The sequence below is a fragment of the Podarcis erhardii genome (genome assembly GCF_964252035.2).
Source record: "Podarcis erhardii genome assembly, chromosome: 6".
Classification (NCBI taxonomy): domain Eukaryota; kingdom Metazoa; phylum Chordata; class Lepidosauria; order Squamata; family Lacertidae; genus Podarcis; species Podarcis erhardii.
In genome coordinates this window covers 59,567,663-59,585,397 of record NC_138510.1, presented here as the reverse complement: position 1 = coordinate 59,585,397, position 17,735 = coordinate 59,567,663, and the positions used below count along the sequence as shown (strand labels likewise).

At 41.7% G+C, this 17,735-nt stretch overlaps 2 protein-coding genes across 4 annotated transcripts in view; one reads left to right on the top strand and one right to left on the bottom strand.

The window, feature by feature from the left end:
* PRKAA2 (protein kinase AMP-activated catalytic subunit alpha 2) overlaps positions 1-17,735 on the bottom strand; it is a 62,615-nt gene that overhangs the window by 2,694 nt on the left and 42,186 nt on the right. The gene's annotated exons all lie outside the window — the stretch shown is intronic.
* FYB2 (FYN binding protein 2) overlaps positions 1-17,735 on the top strand; it is a 36,725-nt gene that overhangs the window by 7,794 nt on the left and 11,196 nt on the right. For all 3 annotated transcript variants that reach the window (XM_081867189.1, XM_081867188.1, XM_081867190.1), the window contains exons 3-11: positions 1,330-1,461; positions 1,902-1,935; positions 4,415-4,509; positions 5,402-5,433; positions 6,192-6,220; positions 12,488-12,572; positions 12,949-13,075; positions 15,759-15,891; positions 15,999-16,039. In XM_081867189.1, coding sequence (XP_081723315.1) covers positions 1,330-1,461; positions 1,902-1,935; positions 4,415-4,509; positions 5,402-5,433; positions 6,192-6,220; positions 12,488-12,572; positions 12,949-13,075; positions 15,759-15,891; positions 15,999-16,039 — 708 coding nt within the window. The remainder of the gene's footprint in view (positions 1-1,329; positions 1,462-1,901; positions 1,936-4,414; positions 4,510-5,401; positions 5,434-6,191; positions 6,221-12,487; positions 12,573-12,948; positions 13,076-15,758; positions 15,892-15,998; positions 16,040-17,735) is intronic.

Below are 17,735 nucleotides of genomic sequence, written 5' to 3'. Positions count from 1 at the left end.
AACTTGTACTTGCAGGCACTGTGTAAACAACTGGCAATCTGAATGCATTCCTTATTTCTGCAATTTGACCGGTTTCCTGAAGTGAATGTACCTAGCTGCTAATCAATGTCCATTCTTTATAAATATTAACACTTGTCTGCTGTCATGGTAACTTTGGAGTAGATGTTTTGGGCCAGACCAGTACTTTGGAGTCCAAAATTGAGGCTGAAACTAATCTTTGCATTGCCTTTTTGCTAATTGAAGAAGAAAAAAGCTCCAGCCAGGAAGCTTCTGGTTTGACATGCTGTCTTTACAAAATCCAGGACCAATGCCAACTATGAAAAACATCTTTTTTTCTTTCTTTACTGGAACAAGCTGCCTTACAGGAACTTAGCATTCAGCAGCTGTTTTGCCAACTTACAATGAATTGCAGGTGACTAATAAGATAAGGTGTGTGTGTGTGTGTGTGTGTGTGTGTGTGTGTGTGTTCCAGGATGCTGCTCTGGCTAACCTTTCTGTGCACTTTGCCAGCTTTGTACCATGCCAAAGGGCTCTTCCTATTAGTCATGAGTGCAGTTTAGATTGTTGCTATGTGACAGAACGGTATATTTGCCAATATGCACAGGTTTCCTTTTCTGACGGCTTTGACATGTAGAGCAAGGTGGTCCACAGAGACCCCCAGGAAGCCTATTACTTACACAGCCCTACTCTATTGGACTCCTATAGGTCAGTGAATGACAAACTCTGTAATTACTCTTGCCTACTGGGTTACAACTCTGCCAAGCATGCTCTGACAGGTGGGAAGGAAACCATTAAAGGAAAAGGAAGTTCAGGTTTGTGGTTAGAATCGCTGTAGCTGGGTAATTTTTTCCTTTCTTTCTCAAAAGAGCAATTAATTTTGTGAATGCCGTGTCTTGCATCCAGGTTGTCGGTTTCCCCACTTGAGAATAATAATAATAATAATCCAATATCTGCTGTGTGTGCACCTAAGCAATCAAGAACCCATTTCAACAGCCAAAGTGTCAATGTATGTCAATTCCATCATTTGGAAAGGGGCAACTGTATCTGCCAAAATTTGAAGAAAGGAACATTATGATTTTCGTTTGGTCTGTTTCACTCGGTGCTTTTTTCTGGGGGGTATGCAGGGGTACACATACCCCTAAACATTTTATGAATCAAAGTTTGACCTCATTGAGGGGCAGTATTTCAATATGAGTAGGGAAAAGAGAGTACCCCTAAACATGTTTTTAGAAGAAGAAAGAAGCACTAGTTTCACCCATTGCAAAATTCCAGCATGGAAGTTCATTCTCCCTACCAAAGCATTAATGTGCTTTCTTCCCTCTGTTACAGAAAGATGGCATGAGGTTGAAAAAATCCCAAAGCTCAAACCACTTCCTTCCATTAATTCACTTGGTCCTCCTCCAAAGAAACCACCAAGGCCTCCGAACGTTGACCTTGGTCCCTTCCAGAAGAACATTCTAGGTAAGGCATTCTCTGTTTGGGTTTTAGGCATTGTTAAAGCAATGGCTGGTGGATGCTGACAAGAAATTGAGATAATTTCCAGTCAAGAACAGGAAGGAGCGCTTATCTCAAATGTATGTCTTGGTGACCGAGAGTGGCCCAGAGAGCGTGTACATGGTTGGGCGGGCTACTTTGAGCAAAAAGAGGCATGATTTTTGTGTACATGCATCCCATCCCTTGGTGGGAGTGTAGACCAGCTCGAAGTCTGGAATCAATCCTGTCCATTTACTGCCTGGGTTGTCTTCTCCACTGCAACAGGCTTGTTTGAATTCAACGTCTTCTGGGACTCTTGCTAGGATCAAGGAATGGAAACACCAGGACACTACATCACTAAATTTCACTCTGGCATACTGTGTGGTTGCAGTTATTGTTTCCTTTACATTACAAAAATTTGTTTTCAGATGCTGTGGATGATGCCTACATGACTCCTGAAACGTAAGTGCACCTCTCTTTATGTTGCCTGAAAATCTAGACTCTTAAGCAGGTCACATGGTCTCTTAGAACTTCTTTGGAAGTTTCTGGGAACCATGGCTCTCTAGATGTTGTTAGACTCCAACTTCCAGCAGCTCCAGTCTGTGTGATCAGTGATCAGGGGTGGTGGGAGTTGTAGTCCAGCCACATCTGAAAGGCCACAGTTCCCCCACCCCTGCTTCAAGAAAGAATCACTAACTCTCTGGAAACCAGAAATGCAAGTTGTTTCATATTCAAAACCAAATAGCTAACAGGGATCTGGCAAAAGAGACTTCATTTCATGTACTTTCTTCACTTTTCCTATTACAAGACTACAGACCCAGTTCTGCCTCATTCTCTTTTACATCTAGCTGTCTTTTGCTGGTACTCCTTTGAACCTGTGGTGAATATAAACGTATGTCTCTGTGCAGCGATGTACTTGCTTTTCCTCCCTCTTTAAAGAGATCTGCTCCCACACAGTGTTTTCCCTATCTCTTCCTTCTCTCTGGCTTGACATTTCTGAAGTTAGAAGCTTTGAGGCCTGTTCCTGTAAACACACACAAGCTAGTTTAATCCGCAGGTGCTGAGCACTAACTTTTATTGTTATCGCTGGCTGTCAGCAGGCGAGAGTTTTGATTGCATTTGCTAATGTTTAGGCAGCAAGCATGGGCTTAAGCTGCATAAGTTGTTGTCTGGTGGCCTTTGTTTAGACAGCCTTTCGAGAACGGCTTGTGTTTTTGGACCTTTCTCTCTGTGTGTATGTGTGTCTTGGATATCTGGTGCTGTGGGGAGCAAATAAAATGTGCCAAAAGTAAATCTATACTGCTTGTATCAGTTTGGCAAGATGTGTGAGCTGGTGAATAAACTGGGGGATTGACTGCAGTGACATCTTGCAGCTTTGCTGAGGTTGGAGAGATGTGCTTCAACTTAGCCGGACTAAGCTTGGAGGAAAGACAAGTACCCAAGACCTAATGGTTGCATTCACACACACTTCTCTGTACAGTGGTACTTCTGGATACACACACCTCCGGTTGCATATCCTTCAAGATGCGAATGTGGCAAACCCGGAAGTATGTGCGTGCATGCACATAAGCAGCCCCTCCGGTTGCGGAAACCTCAGGATCCGACCGGAGCTCCAGAATGGGATCCCGTCTGCAACTGGAGGTATCACTGTATAGGATCTTGGGAACTGTAGCCTATGCCCCACAAAGCTACAATTCCCAGCACCCTTAACAAAATGCTGTTCCTAGGGTTCTTTGGAGAATGGTGTGGACTTTAAATGTAAGATGTATATGCAAAGGTGCTGGGATGAGTGGACATTAGTCCCAGGCAAGTTGCCATTTAGCAACTGGTTCAGTTTCCATAGAAGCCTGGTTTTATTAGTTGGGTTAATGTATACATCAGAAACACTGTCCTGGACAACAAAAGTATATTTTAAAAAAGACAAATGTTGGATGTAAGATTGCAAGCATCCCTGGCACCTGGCTGAATATTTGGCAGCTTCTCGTCTTTGGCCCAGCTGACCATCTGCAAACCTAACACTGTAATACTTACACACAACAAGATCATGTTGGCAATGCTGCTTCATTGATAAACAAGCTGAGCTGCCTGCTTTGGGACCTGTGCGCGACACATTTGGCTCTGTCGAGTCCATCTTTTGAGATGATTTATGGAGAAATCAGTCAACAAATGTGCTCCTGGCTTGATGAGATAGAGGAGGGGATTTTTACCCCTTGGGTAGCTGGCAGATTCATTCATTTGCTTGCTTCAGTTTAATAGCATGCTCTTTAAAAATATGCCACTAAATGTGGTTTATTGTTGTTTGTTAGCATTTGTTAACAGTATGTTGGGAAAATAGCTCTTAGCAGGAGACAGGAGGCTGACTTGCCCCATTGGCACTGAACCACAGGAGATGCTCTCTAATCATTGATGTCATCCTGCTTGCACCTTTCATGAAGCAACCCCAGAAACTTCTCTAAGGCTGCCCTTTAACCAGTTTTCTCTCCAATGCCTTCTGCTGCACTTACCCCTTTTTATGTCCCAACAGTGCTCCAAATGTCTGGCAAACAAAGTTTAGTCTTTATATGCAGGGCTGTATAGGCAGCCAGTACGTAAGGTCCAGGGCCCAGTCTCTTAATAGATACGTGTTTTAGAAGTTTTTTGCTGTGTTGTGCATGCAGTTCTTAATATTTCAGAACTTACAGGGCAGTCATCCGCTGTTACATATTTTCTCTCTCTCTCTCTCTCTCTCTCTCTCTCTCTCTCTCTCTCCCTCTCTCTCCCTCCCTCCCTCCCTCCCTCCCTCCCTCTCTCGCTATGCTTGTATGGTTCTGGTCAGTATCTGGATAGGAACTTTAAAGTCTGTCACTCTTTGAGGAAGGCACCTCTTCAGAGAGATTTTAATCCTTTCATCTCCCCCAAGAGAGTCTCCAAAACAATAATACTTTCCCCTCATTTCTCTTAGTCCTGAAACAGAAGAACTAGGCACTTATGAAGAAACAATGTCCTACCTGAAGCTGCCAGAGAGTTCCACCAATGCTGCTCAAGAAATTATACATCGTAAGTCTATTAACAGTTGGTATGCTTATGCCATGCATGCTGTGTGGGCAGGCTTGGTACTGATGGCTGACCAGGTCAGGCACCAGCTGGACCTTGCTGCACTGATATTCCCCATCTTCCTCTTCAAGTTCCCAGATACTTTTAAGGAGTGGGAGGGAGTGCCACTTTTGAATGGGAGCCAAGTTGGGTTCTGAACTGTGGTGGCCATATGCCATTTAAAGTTACTCAAAAGTCATTGCTTCTGTTTGTTGTTGTTGTTTGTTATTATTTTATTAATACCCTGCCCATATGGACGGCTTCCACCATACATAAAAACATAATAAAACATCAAACAATAACAACTTTTCAGTAGCTGCCTTCAAATGTCTTCTGAAAGTTGTGTAGCATCCAGTTTGGTTAGTGTTGCAGTGAACCACCTTTGAAAAGTTAGCTATCCTCACACAACAAAAAACTCCTGGCTCTCTGCTATGTCTGGTGTCACAGTTCTTTATCCCTTGCTTGTTAACCTTTAACCCGTCTTTCTAGCTTTCTCCCCCCCCCTCCTTTTAACCTTTTATCTTTGTACCTGTATGGAAAATCTCAAACACTTCACTTGCGTAATTATCAGGGTTTGAATGCAGGTGACAATCAATTATATCTCTAATTATACAAATAATGCATGGAGTCTTGCATGTGTAGCTGTCATTTAACAATAAATAAAGCTAGGACGCCTTTTGGTATACTAGGCTGCAGTTATATTGTGGGATGGTTCCATAGCTTATAGCAGCCCAGGTGAGAAATGTTGGGTAACCTACCATTGCAGCTTAAACTCCATATTATGATTAGTGGCTTTAATAATATTCAATGAAATGAAGATGGAACATACTAATTTTTACAAAAATATTTACTCTAGCTTCCAAGGCTGGGAAAAATGAGAATACCGAGGTATGTATTCTCAGACTATGGTAAGTGTGATGTACAAAATCAGAGCACATGAAGGGAGGGGAAGTAGGGAGTGTGTGAGCACAGGGCTCATATACATAGCTCCAAATCATGGTGTTGCATCTAATGTAAAAATGGTTCTGTAACTGATTGGTCCTATAATACTGAACACTATTTATAACACTGACCAACTGATGTGCCATCACTCCTTTTCACCCCCATTTCAACAGGTGAACATATTACCAAGTCTACTAAAATGGGCATAGTCACAACGTGGGAGGTTTAGTACAGAGCTGAAGCTGCCTGTGACATTTTTTAAATCTTTTGCTAAGAGACCTGGCGACATGCTTCATCTATGTAAATGAAGAACACTGCCTGGGATCCAAAGCCCCACACACTGTCTTGCACATGGGGGCTTTTCAGCCATGCATTTCTCACCAGCTGATTGCCTCCCTCTGTGCAGACCCTTCAGAGTGGCAGACCCTCTGGAATGCCCATCAGTTTGTTGTCAGGGACTTAGTCCAGAAGGGAAAATTGGCAGGCATGCACACCTCTGTACGCACATGGAAACACACTGTAATTTAGTGTCGTCTTTGGATTCTGGCCATGTTTCATATTAAGGACGTGAAAGAACAAGTGTAGATCAAGATATTTCTTGAGTAAACATGTTGCTTCAAGACAAACAACGCTGCATTGTTGCATGATTGACCTGACTTTTCAGGCTGTGAAAGCTGAAGTTCTCTTCTTTGTGTTTTGCACAGAAACAAAGTTTTCTCCTTGCCACACCTAGGTAAGTGTACTTTCTGGAGTTTCATTTTATATTTTTGCCCTTGCTTTCTTAAAGTAAGATACCTGGAGCAACTGGATTTTAATTATTGATTTATTTGACTTAAAAGTGAAGCTGAATGAATAAGGAAGGTCTATCTGTAAATGTGTGTGAATTTAGAACCTAGGCCTACATACCACCAAACATTCTGTAATGTATCCAGGTAAGTAAAGGAGTTAGGTAGTGACCTTGGTGTAACACTACATTTCATCTTTTATTTCCTGACAGGAACCATTGTACGTTTATTGCTTGACCAGCCCATCTAAACATTTTCCTGATCTCTGTGCCAAGTAGTGCTAGTCATAGAATTGTGGAGTTGGAAGGGACCCTGGGGGTCATTTAGTCCAGCCCCCTGGAATGCAGGAATCTCAACTAAAGCACCCCTGACAGACCTCTGCTTAAAAACTTCCAAAGAATGAGAGTCCACCACCTTCTGAGGGAGTCCGCTCCACTGTCAAACAGCTCTTACTGTCAGAAAGTTCTTCCTGTTGTTTAATCAGAATCTTGTATTTTGTACCTTGAATCCATTGGTTCAAGTCCTATCCTCCAGAGCATGAGAAACAAGCTTGCTCCATCTTCCATGTGACAGCCCTTTAGATATTTGAAGATGGCTATCATATCTCCTCTTGGCCATCTCTTTACCAGGCTAAACATACCCAACTCCCTCCACCATTCCTCATAAGGCTCGGTTTCCAGACCCTTCACCATCTTGGTTGCCCTCCTCTGCACATGTTTCAGCTTGTCAATAGCCTTCTTATATTGTGGCACCCAGAACTTGACACAGTACTCCAAGGCAGAATAGAGTAGGACTAATACTCCCCTTGATCTGGACACTATGCTTCTGTTCATGCAGCCCAGAGTAATGTTAGGGTTTTTTTTGCTGTTGCATGACACTGTTGACTCATGTTAAGCTAAGACCCTCCCTAGATCCTTTTTGCATGTACTACTAGCAATCCAGCTGTCCCTCATTTTACATTTGTACAGTTGGTTATTGTTACCTAAGTGCACTACCTTACATTCGTATATATTGAAATTCATTTTATTAGTTTGGCCCAGTTCTCCGATCTGTTAAGGTCATCTGTCTTCAGTGGCATTTGTTACCTCTCCAAGTTTGGTATCATCTGCAAATCTGATGAGCATCCCCTGAATTCCTTCATCCAATTTGTTTATTAAGATGTTGAACAACAATGGGCCCTGACAGAACCTTGCAGCACTCCATCTATCACTTTTTTCCAGCTTTTCTGCAAGAGTATCCTAGGGAACTTTGTCAAAAGCCTTACTGAAATCAAGATACACTATGTCCACAGCATTCCCCTGATTCACCAAGCTTGTAACTCCATTTTAAAAAAGATATTTGCTGGCATGACTTGTTTTTGAGAAACACATGCTGGGTCATAGTAATCATATTTTTTTGTAAGTATTTTTATTGATTTTACAATATCATTCCAATAACAGCCTCATTATAACAATGCCAATTTTATCCAATTAATACAATTATTAAAACCAATTATTTATATACTGAATTATACAATTAGGTTAAAGTGGCCTCCTCCTGTGCTAGATTTGATGGGTTCCTTTTTTATTATTTTCAGTGTTCCAAAATCTTAATAATTTCCATTACATCCCCTTCAAAATAATAATCTCTTATACAACAGCTACAATCTTATGGTTTCACTTCATATTGATTTATTAAGTAATTTATAAAGTTTCAAGTGAGTTACTCAGTCTGTAATCATTGCTCTTTCCTGTGTGTGGTATTCCCCACCCCCACCCCGTGATGTTGTCCCAACCATATATGGTGCTGTGTCCTTCATTCTTCCAACTGTTGATATTTCCCATCATGACTCGAGGGAAGCAGTTATCTCAGTTTTCCAAAAGCCTCTGTGTCACTTCATCCCATGATTCAAGAGCTTGTTAGAGATCCCTCTGTTTCAACAAATAAACTGTCCTCACCATTTTTTTCAACCTAGGAAGAGTGGTCTGATTCCAAACTCCAATGATTAATATGGAAACCTCTGATCTTGCAGCTGGAAGACTCCTTTCCTCCTTTCAGCTGAACATTTATAGCCAGTTATCCTTCCAGTTAGAATACATTCAAAATTGTCTCAGTCTCCTTCACTTTCCTTTGAAAGAGATCAGGGGTCTTTTCGTTCTATATTCTAACTTAGGCCTTTCAAAGAGTGAAACTTCCCTCCCTTTCTCTCTCCCTCCATTCCACTCATACACGCAGTTCCAGTTTGATGTTAAATTCCATGATATTAATCCAGTTCCTTCCAACCTCACATTTTGTATTATATTTTAACGTTGCATTCCAAAGAGGGTTGCCAAATCAGAAATGTAGAAGAAAAACTTTGAAAAAACAACCATGGAGTCCCCTCCCCCTGCTGTCTCTGGCACTGAATGAAACCTTATCTCAATTCCAACCTTTAAATCCTTGCAGCCGAAATGTTCCGCAGTTTGTCATCGCATCGCTCCTAGCACACACCTATACTTTACTCCAATTAAACCCCAATTAGCAGGATTTCCTCTGTTTCCAGGAACGGATGGGGGGGTGTCACAGCAGTTGGAGTGCTCCATGCACCCAGTGCCTTTGCCTGCCCTCACATTCCATAGGGAGTGTCAGACTGCAGGGCAATCCACAGGTAAAAGCCCATACCTCTCCCACCTAGAGAGGAATTCAAAGAATGAGTTTTCTCCATCATTCTTTGTTTATCTCTGTCTGTATCTCCCTGAGATGTCAAGGAAGACCTCCATTCCTGGCACAGGCAGAAACAGGAAGCCTGGGTCATAGTATTCAAATTATCCTTTTCTAAGTGCTCACAGACCAACTGTTCTAAGACCTTTCCTGGAATCAATGTCAAGCTCTCCGGTCAGTAGTTACCTGGGTCTTCTCTTCCCCCTTTTTGAAGGAAGGACAATTTGAAGAAAGGTACGTTTCCGAGCCCAATTCAAAGTGTTGGTGCTCACCTTTAAAGCCCTAAACGGCCTCGGTTCAGTATACCTGAAGGAGCATCTCCACCCCCATCATTCTGCCCGGACGCTGAGGTCCAGCGCCGAGGGCCTTCTGGCGGTTCCCTCATTGCGAGAAGCAAAGCTACAGGGAAACAGGCAAAAGGCCTTCTCGGTAGTGGCCCCCGCCCTGTGGAACGCCCTTCCAGCAGATGTCAAAGCGATAAACAACTACCTGACATTCAGAAGACATCTTAAGGCAGCCCTGTTCAGGGAAGTTTTTAACGTGTGATATTTTACTGTATTTTTGGTTTCTATGGAAGCCGCCCAGAGTGGCTGGGGAGGCCCAGCCAGATGGGCGGGGTATAAATAATAAATATTATTATTATTATTATTATTATTATTATTATTATTATTATTATTATTATTTGCCTGCCTCCAGTCTTTAAGGATCTCACCTGTTCTCCATGAATTCTCAAAGATTATAGACAGAGGCTCTGAGATTACACCCACAAGCTCCTTTAGTACCCTTGGGAACCCTTTAGTACCCATCAGGCCCTGGAGATTTGAATTTAAAGGAGCGAGGTGTTCCCTAACCACCTCCTTTCATATCTTGGGCTGCAGCTCCCTCCTTGCATCATTTATTCAGTTACCTCTAGGTCGGGCACTGCGTGTTCTTTCTCTTATTTCAAATCTAGCCAAAGAAACCGTTATTATTATTTTTAACCTCTTCTGCAAGCCTAAGATCATTCTGAGCTTTGGTCTGCCCAACCATTTCCCTGCAACTGTTGGCTACTTATGTATACTCTTCCTTCATGGTTTCCCCTTCCTTATACAGTAGTACCTCAGGTTAAGTACTTAATTCGTTCCGGATGTCCGTTCTTAACCTGAAACTGTTCTTAACCTGAAGCACCACTTTAGCTAATGGGGCCTCCTGCTGCTGCCTCGCCGCCGGAGCATGATTTCTGTTCTCATCCTGAAGCAAAGTTCTTAACCTGAGGTAATATTTCTGGGTTAGTGGAGTCTGTAACCTGAAGCGTATGTAACCTGAAGCGTATGTAACCTGAGGTACCACTGTACATTCCTTTCTTACATCTCAGCTCATCTGGATGCTCCTTATGCAGCCACACATTGCTTTAGGTTTCTCTCATTTTTCTTTCTTGTTGGAATTTTGAAGGCCCTTGTGCCTTCAATATTTCACCTTTAAGAATCTCCCATCCATTTTGGACTCCATCTCTTTGAGCATTTCTGACCATGGGACTTTGATCCATAGTTACTTAAGCTTTTTGAAATCAGCCTTCTTAAAGTCCATAGTGCATGTCCAACTACATTCAACTTTCTCTTACCTGTGTATAATGAAACCCAAGAGATCATTATCATTTCCTCCCAAGGTTCCCTGTTGTTTCACCATCGATCAGTTCCTCCCTGTTGGTGAGGACCAGATCCAAGAGAGGTGGTCCCCTTGTTGCTTTTTCCACCTCCTGTGGAATGATATTGTCAGTGAGGCTATTAAGGAATTTGTTGGACTTTATATTATTGGCAAAGTTTGAGTTTCAATAGATAGCAGGGCAGCTGATCAATAGAAATCAATAGGGCCCTGTGACTACTACCTCTTTCCTTTTGGAATGCTTGGTAATCTGCTCTAGACATACTTGCATGGCACAAAAATAACAGTGGTGCCAAGTCATTGTAAAAATGATCCTCCCAAATTTAAGCACATTTGGTGGTATTCAGGCAAGTTTTAATTAGAGTAGCAACATTGACATTGATTAACATGACTAAGTTAGATCCATTAATTTCAGTTTACCTATTCTGAGTAAAACTTGGTTGACTATCGCTCATTAATTTCCATCACTTTTGAACAAGTGAACTTGATTGTCAGCAATAGACATAAGTGAGATCAACAAAGGCAGACCTGGCTTGACTGTGTCCACTGATTATGATGGGCTTGCTGGTTCCTTTTTGGGTGTGTGGCAGATGTTGCTGGGGACATTTAGAAGCATACTGTATTGCTGAGCCCATGATAAAATCTGTTGCCATGAGGGAGGCAGATCAAAGGAGTAATCTACAGGTATCTTCTGAGTTTCTTGGAAAACTCTGAATAGATTTCACCCTCATTCTGTCAAAGAACTAGTTCACCTAATGCAAATCTAGAGCATTATAAATTAAAATAGGTTCTGTGAGTCAAAATACACTGGTTAACAGCATAGGGGAGCAAACTTCCTGTAGGCAAAAGTTTCTGTTTTTGCCCTCTATGAGATGCTGCTATTTCAGTGCTAGAGCATATAGCCTAGAACAGGGGTTGGCAAGGTTTACATCGCCTGGGCCAGTTCAGCGGAGATCCCTCTGTGGGCTGGATCATGCATGAGCACGCACGACTTCTGGCGTCTGCGCAGACACGATTTCTGGAGTCTGAGCATGCACAGACACAATTTCTGGCACTGCAGAAGCGAGTCCCTGTGCCACGCTGCGCTGGTTTAGTGCAGCGCATGGGGACTCGTTAAGGGGCGGCTTGGTTCGGGGGCAGCTCATGGGCAGGTTAAATGACCCCCATGGGGTTGCCTACCCCTGGCCTAGAACATGGCTATGCTATATAATGGTGTGCATGCAACCTTATTGAACTGTCAATGAGTTTTGTCTCCTAATAATGGACAAAGCAGAATGAAACTACTGTGGAACACGTTACAGAGTTAGTCCACTTACTCATCAGACTTTGTATTTTCATATATTTTTGTGCTTCAACTCATTACCACCTGTTTTTATCAATACTAATTTTTACAGCTGAAACACTAGAAAAATGGCATTCTATAGCAACTTAACCTGGGTGTTTCAGAGGCTAATGCCTTTGTGAGGAAAAGACAGTGGTGGCTTTGACAGGTCACTTAAGGAGGTGTGTACGTGTCAGCAAGGGCCAACAGGAAAAGGAGTAGCTGCCACAAGAAGGCCCAGTGGGGTATTGGCTGAATAGCAGGTGATAAGACAGCACCGCAATTCAAACAAACTATATGGATTGTTTTGAAAGTTGCAAGATAAATGTAAACTCCAATACACAGCTGCTCTAGGGAATATGTATGACTCTTGATCATTCCCACCATTTTGCAGTCCAGACAAAATTCCCAAGCAGGAATGTATATCAATTGTACTGAATAGGATTGAAGATATATATATAGTCTTATTCTAAAGCTACCTTAGATGTCCACTGAAATATATTTTGGATCTGTGTTAATGCAGATTACATTTATAATATTGTGGCATGAGTTAAAATATATGTTGAAATTTCAGCTCTAAAACAGAGGATACAGAAGACAGAGGACCACTCTGGAATCATGAAACGACAAAACGCCAACAAGCTAAAGAATCAGGCAAGGTATATTTAAATAGAAGCACATAAGAGAATACCCTGTGGTGGTTCTACTCTTTCAGGCCTCAAAGTACACGTGCATAGCAAACATCAAGTATGACTCTTAAAAATTAGTCAGTGGAAATGCTGATGATCTTTCGTTAGGAATAACCATAGTGGACCCCAACCTTTTCCATATTCCCTTTATGTTGGTCTGTAGAGCAACCACCACCATCAGATGATTTCTCAAACCTTCTCACAGCCTTGATTTCCAAGCTGGAAGAAAGGTGGGATGCAAACATGCACAGATATTGACTGTCACGTCATTGTTTGATATAGCAAGAATCAGGGAAGAAATGTCTTGAAAAGGCTATAACCTGAGTTTCACAATGTTTACTGTTAGATTTGTGCCCCAGGAGCTATGCTCGCTAAACCAAAAATCACTGGAGAATATAGAGGTGAGAAAGGCATACTTCAAGAGGAGACAACACCATCTTTCCCTAGGGTACAGCTGGCAAAAGATGGAAACGGTGAGTTACTTCTTGCTACTACTTTAATTTAATCTGAGTTCAGTACGGTTTACACTGTACAGTTACAGCCCCCTGGGAAATATGGAGATGATGATTCTGGTTTTGTCTTACGGAGTTGTTGTAACAATCACAGCTAGATAATTCATGCTTTAATTGCTCCATAAGGTGCAATATATTTTTCCCCCATGAGAACAGTTGGAGAAGAACCCAGAACTTGTATTAAATAGATAAATGGGGTACATGGCTGCAACTCCCCCCCCCCTCCATCAGGTTTGTCTGATCAGCTAAGAATAGAACAAGACCTTGTTTTCTAAATTATTCCAGTCCTGCTGTGCAATGGCTTTAGTTTGAGCTTGTCTTGTCACTCAAACAATGAGCCCCCTCTCTCTTATGCATGCGGATTCTCTTGGCAAAAAGTTGGTGCTGCCTTTAAATGTTGTGATGACACGTGTGCTGTTTGTGGATCTTTTCTGACAGCTTCCCTAATGTAACCTGTTCTGCTTTCAAATATAAAAGAGCCTCGCCACAGTGTTTGTGAGCTGGAAGCTGGGCTCGTTTCATGCTGTTACATCTCTTCCAAGTATAAACACTGCTGTGTTAAAGCTTAATCCAGCCGTTAGATGCATTTGCGACTCCCACAGAAAGCCATTAGCCTGCCTCAGCAGGGTTTGTATGATAGCGGAAAGAAAATAGAATGGAATAGTTTGGGTGGGTGTGGGTAGGGTTTGAATGCTTAAGGGCCAAATGTGGCTCTACCTGAAGAAGATGAATGGGGAAACGCTTTAAATTATGTTTCGCTCCCTTTCAAGGAAAATATGAAACACCTCCTTTTTTCCAGTTTGTTATCATCTTTTCAATTCTTTTCAAGTTGCTATCTTCCAGAGAATGACATATTCGGATTAAAAACTTGGAAACTAAAGAATGCACTTTTTCTTTCTTTTCATAATAAATGACCTCTTGTTGAGTGTTATCTGCCCCAGTAGTTCTCAACCTTTGCAAATATTGAATATGCCCTCCATGCTAATTGTCACCATTTTAGGCTCTTTTAATTGAAAAAACACATAATGGCAAACAACTATTATGACTTAAATAATGCTTTTAAATTAATTTGTAAATGTGCCAAAATCAAGGGAGTTGGCAAAAAATATTTATTTATTTCCCCAATGTACCCCACCAATTAGCAATTCAAGCAATTAATTCTAAGAGGTATTCAATATAAACTTGTTCATAACTATAAATTCATTCATTTCCCCACTGTACCCACCAATCAACCCCATTAATCAATTGCTAAATGTATGGAATATATTTTTATTTATAATTAGAAATTTATTCATTTCCCCAGCAGACCCAATGATAACCCAACTAATCAATCAAATTACAACTAAATACAAATTTATTTATATCCAACTAGACTTAAATGCAACCCATTTGAAGTAATCCTCAAATGAATTAAAATGCAAACTTTCATAGTTACAAATGTAGCATATTCTGTACAGAATCAGAACTATCATTTGTATACTCCAGTGAAATCCCTAATCTCTGTAAATAAAGCTATTTATATATACAGTTCATTTAATAATCTGTTATATATATTTATTATTTTATTTATTTTCATTTTTTAATAAGCTAGTGGGCATGAATAACAAAACCTAAAACAGCCTCCAAAGATCTACCCCTAAAACTTACCTCATCCAGTCCCCCCCCCAAGAATTAGGCAACCCACATCCATAGAATTTATTCCTATAGAGCACCAGAAATACTCCCTGATAATGCCAAAACTCAGGCGCCCGAATGAAATCAGTAATTAGGATGAATGAAGCCCATCAATGGTCCACAGTAAGTAGTCCGCTAAAATCCAATGAAGGGCCTTCTAGTCACCATGCCATGTATTCTACCTCCCGCCAATAAGCCCTATGTGTAGTGCAGTATCAAAGTTCAGAAAAACCTAGGCACAACACGCCTCTGCAGACAAACCAGCAGAAGCATGGAGGGTAAGGTCAAAACTTGCTGTTTCCATGCCTTGCCACCACTTGTTCTTTTAAATGCACCTCACACTAAGTACTAACCAAGAAATAACAGCAGGGAAACCAGGCAAAAGCCACTCAGTGGCAATCTTGTGCTTGCCAACGGTCATAAATGCCTCAGTGATAACACAGCGCTCCTACAGATGCCACTGTGAAGCAGAAGAGGACAGCAGAGGAAATGACCGAGCCGTTTAGAGGATGGACCCCTTGGGTAACTCCACATCCCTTTCCAGTGGCCAGTGTCTCCCAGGTTGGGAACCACTCATCTACACATTCATCCTCAAGGTTGTGCTTTTGTTGTTGTTGTTGCTACCTCAGATCCCACCCAAAGCCACCCTTTTGATTAGCTACTGTAACATTATGGTCAAACCTTAGCAGAGAAATAAGATACAAAATGGAATGTTGTTGAACACCAGCATACTGTAGCTTCTCAAGCACTATTGAGTCCTAAGAAGGCTGGAAGCATAGCAGGCAGTAAGGACTGAGAATGTTGGTTGGCTGTAGATTTTTGAGGCATGCGTGGAGAGGCTGATACACTCATGATAGTCCTACCTGAGAAACGCAGGATTCGGCTTTGCGATTTCAGCATTAAGCAGTTTAGGTAATGCGGCAATTTTGTATAGGCTTGGCAAAGCTTGTAAGCAGGAATTTTGCTCTAGTTTCAGATGATTATGTGTGCCTGGAAGCCTTGAAAACAGATGAAGAGAATTTAAGTCTGGCTCCAAGGACTCCCCAAGTGGTGCAAGTTCATGAGGAAGTGTATGATGACGTGGAAGGAATACAGAGAGAATTGTGAGTACTAACAGAGTGTCCAGGTGTAGATGCAAGTTTTGGAAATGTCTTTCGAAATCTGAAGCACATATTCATCACAACTCTTTTTAAAATTGTTTCTGTTGCAGTCAAACTTCTGATGCCCACAGCTCACTGACTTCAGAGACCTGTAAGTGTGAAAGTAACACTATCCTTTTTATTAAAATAAATAAAGTTATTAAACAAGTATAACAAGGGTTATAATAGAGAAGTGGAAATAGCATGCATAGAATGCTTTTTTTAAAGCATTGTAATCCTAGTTCAGAACACCTTTGTCAATCCAAATTTGTGGTCTCCTGATAACCTCTAGTTGATGAGTAATGTACAAAATAGGAATTGGTGTTCAGTCTGTTTTCTTATTGTACAGGATAAAACATTCTAGGAATCAGAAATAACGCTTGCTTCTCCATCCATTAAATCTGCTGAGGCTGCATGGCAGGAACAAGGGCCTTGTAGCCCTCCAGATGTTGCTGGGACTACAACTCCCAGCTATGCTGGCTACGTCTCATGGGAGTTTAGTCCAACAACATCTAGGGCACAAGTTCTGCATCCATGCTGTATGGAGTTGTTATGATGGGCCATCCGAATCTGAGGCATGTCTAGTCCCCACTAATAGGATGCACACTACATTCTGCCAGATCCCTTTGGGGCTGTCCTCAATGTTTTCTTAACCTGCTTATCCACCTGCTCAGTGATTTGAGAGGTTCTTGTTCACCCTTATTTTGATGGGACCTTTCTTATATAGCTTTTTTGTATTATTATAGTTTTCTTACTGAAAGAGCTCAAGGCAGCATACCCCCTACCCTTGTTTTCCTAAGTTAGGCCAAGTGATTGTATGGATCCATCACAAAAGTTTACTGAGTGACTTTGGGTCAGTTATTATCATACTTTGAACAGGCCCATTGAAATCAATGGGGCTTAAAGTTAGTGGCTAACTATCTCCAACTATGCATGAGTCAAACCCCTTGTGAGTGAGCAGATTCAATTTGCCTGCTTAACTATATTTGAAGCAACTGCATTTAAAATGTTCAGGGGTTATAATTGTACTGTCAGGGACAAAAATGGCCCTTTTATGAGAGACTGATTAGCCCACAATAATACTTAACAGCAGCCATTCCGTGTGTGATGGTGGAAGTCATAGTCATCCCTGTTTTTTAAATGTGTCTTTATGTTGAGGTTTAGTTGAGGGGAAAGTGCTAGTTTCTAATCTGGTCTTCTGGTTCAGTTATTTTATAGACTTCTCCTTTTTTTTGCTCTGGGAGTATATGGGCTGTATAGTATTAGCAAAGCTTATTAAAATAAGTTGGTATTTTAAAGACACTAGCTAAAGCACCACATAGGTATAGTTCATTTAACATGTCCTCATGTAGAGGTTTATAGGTTGAATAATTCAATGCTTATTGACCTTCCAATAGTGCCTTTCTTTTATGTGGAAGTAGTCCTGTGGGTTATTCCCCTTGTAAGATGTGCTGAATTTGAAATTCACTTGACCCTTCCTTTTCCTTCACAACAATTTACAAGGCAATCCACACACACACACCAATCTGCCATGCTGGAAGGGGTTTGGATGAGGCAGAAGTATCCCTCCATCCAGCCCTGCTCTGTCACTGTTTCTGAGGGCCCCACTTCTCCATACCCAAACAGTAGGCAGACAGAAGCTACCACAGGTGGTAGATAGTGGACTCCCCACCCCCATGCCCAAACAGGGCATTTCAGGGGAGAGGATGGAGCTAGGCTCTGTTGGAACAGAGATGTCCCTGTGCCATCATGTGATGGCAAGAGGTCTGACCCAGGTGTCTTTGCTTTACCAGTTGGGGAGCTGGTGC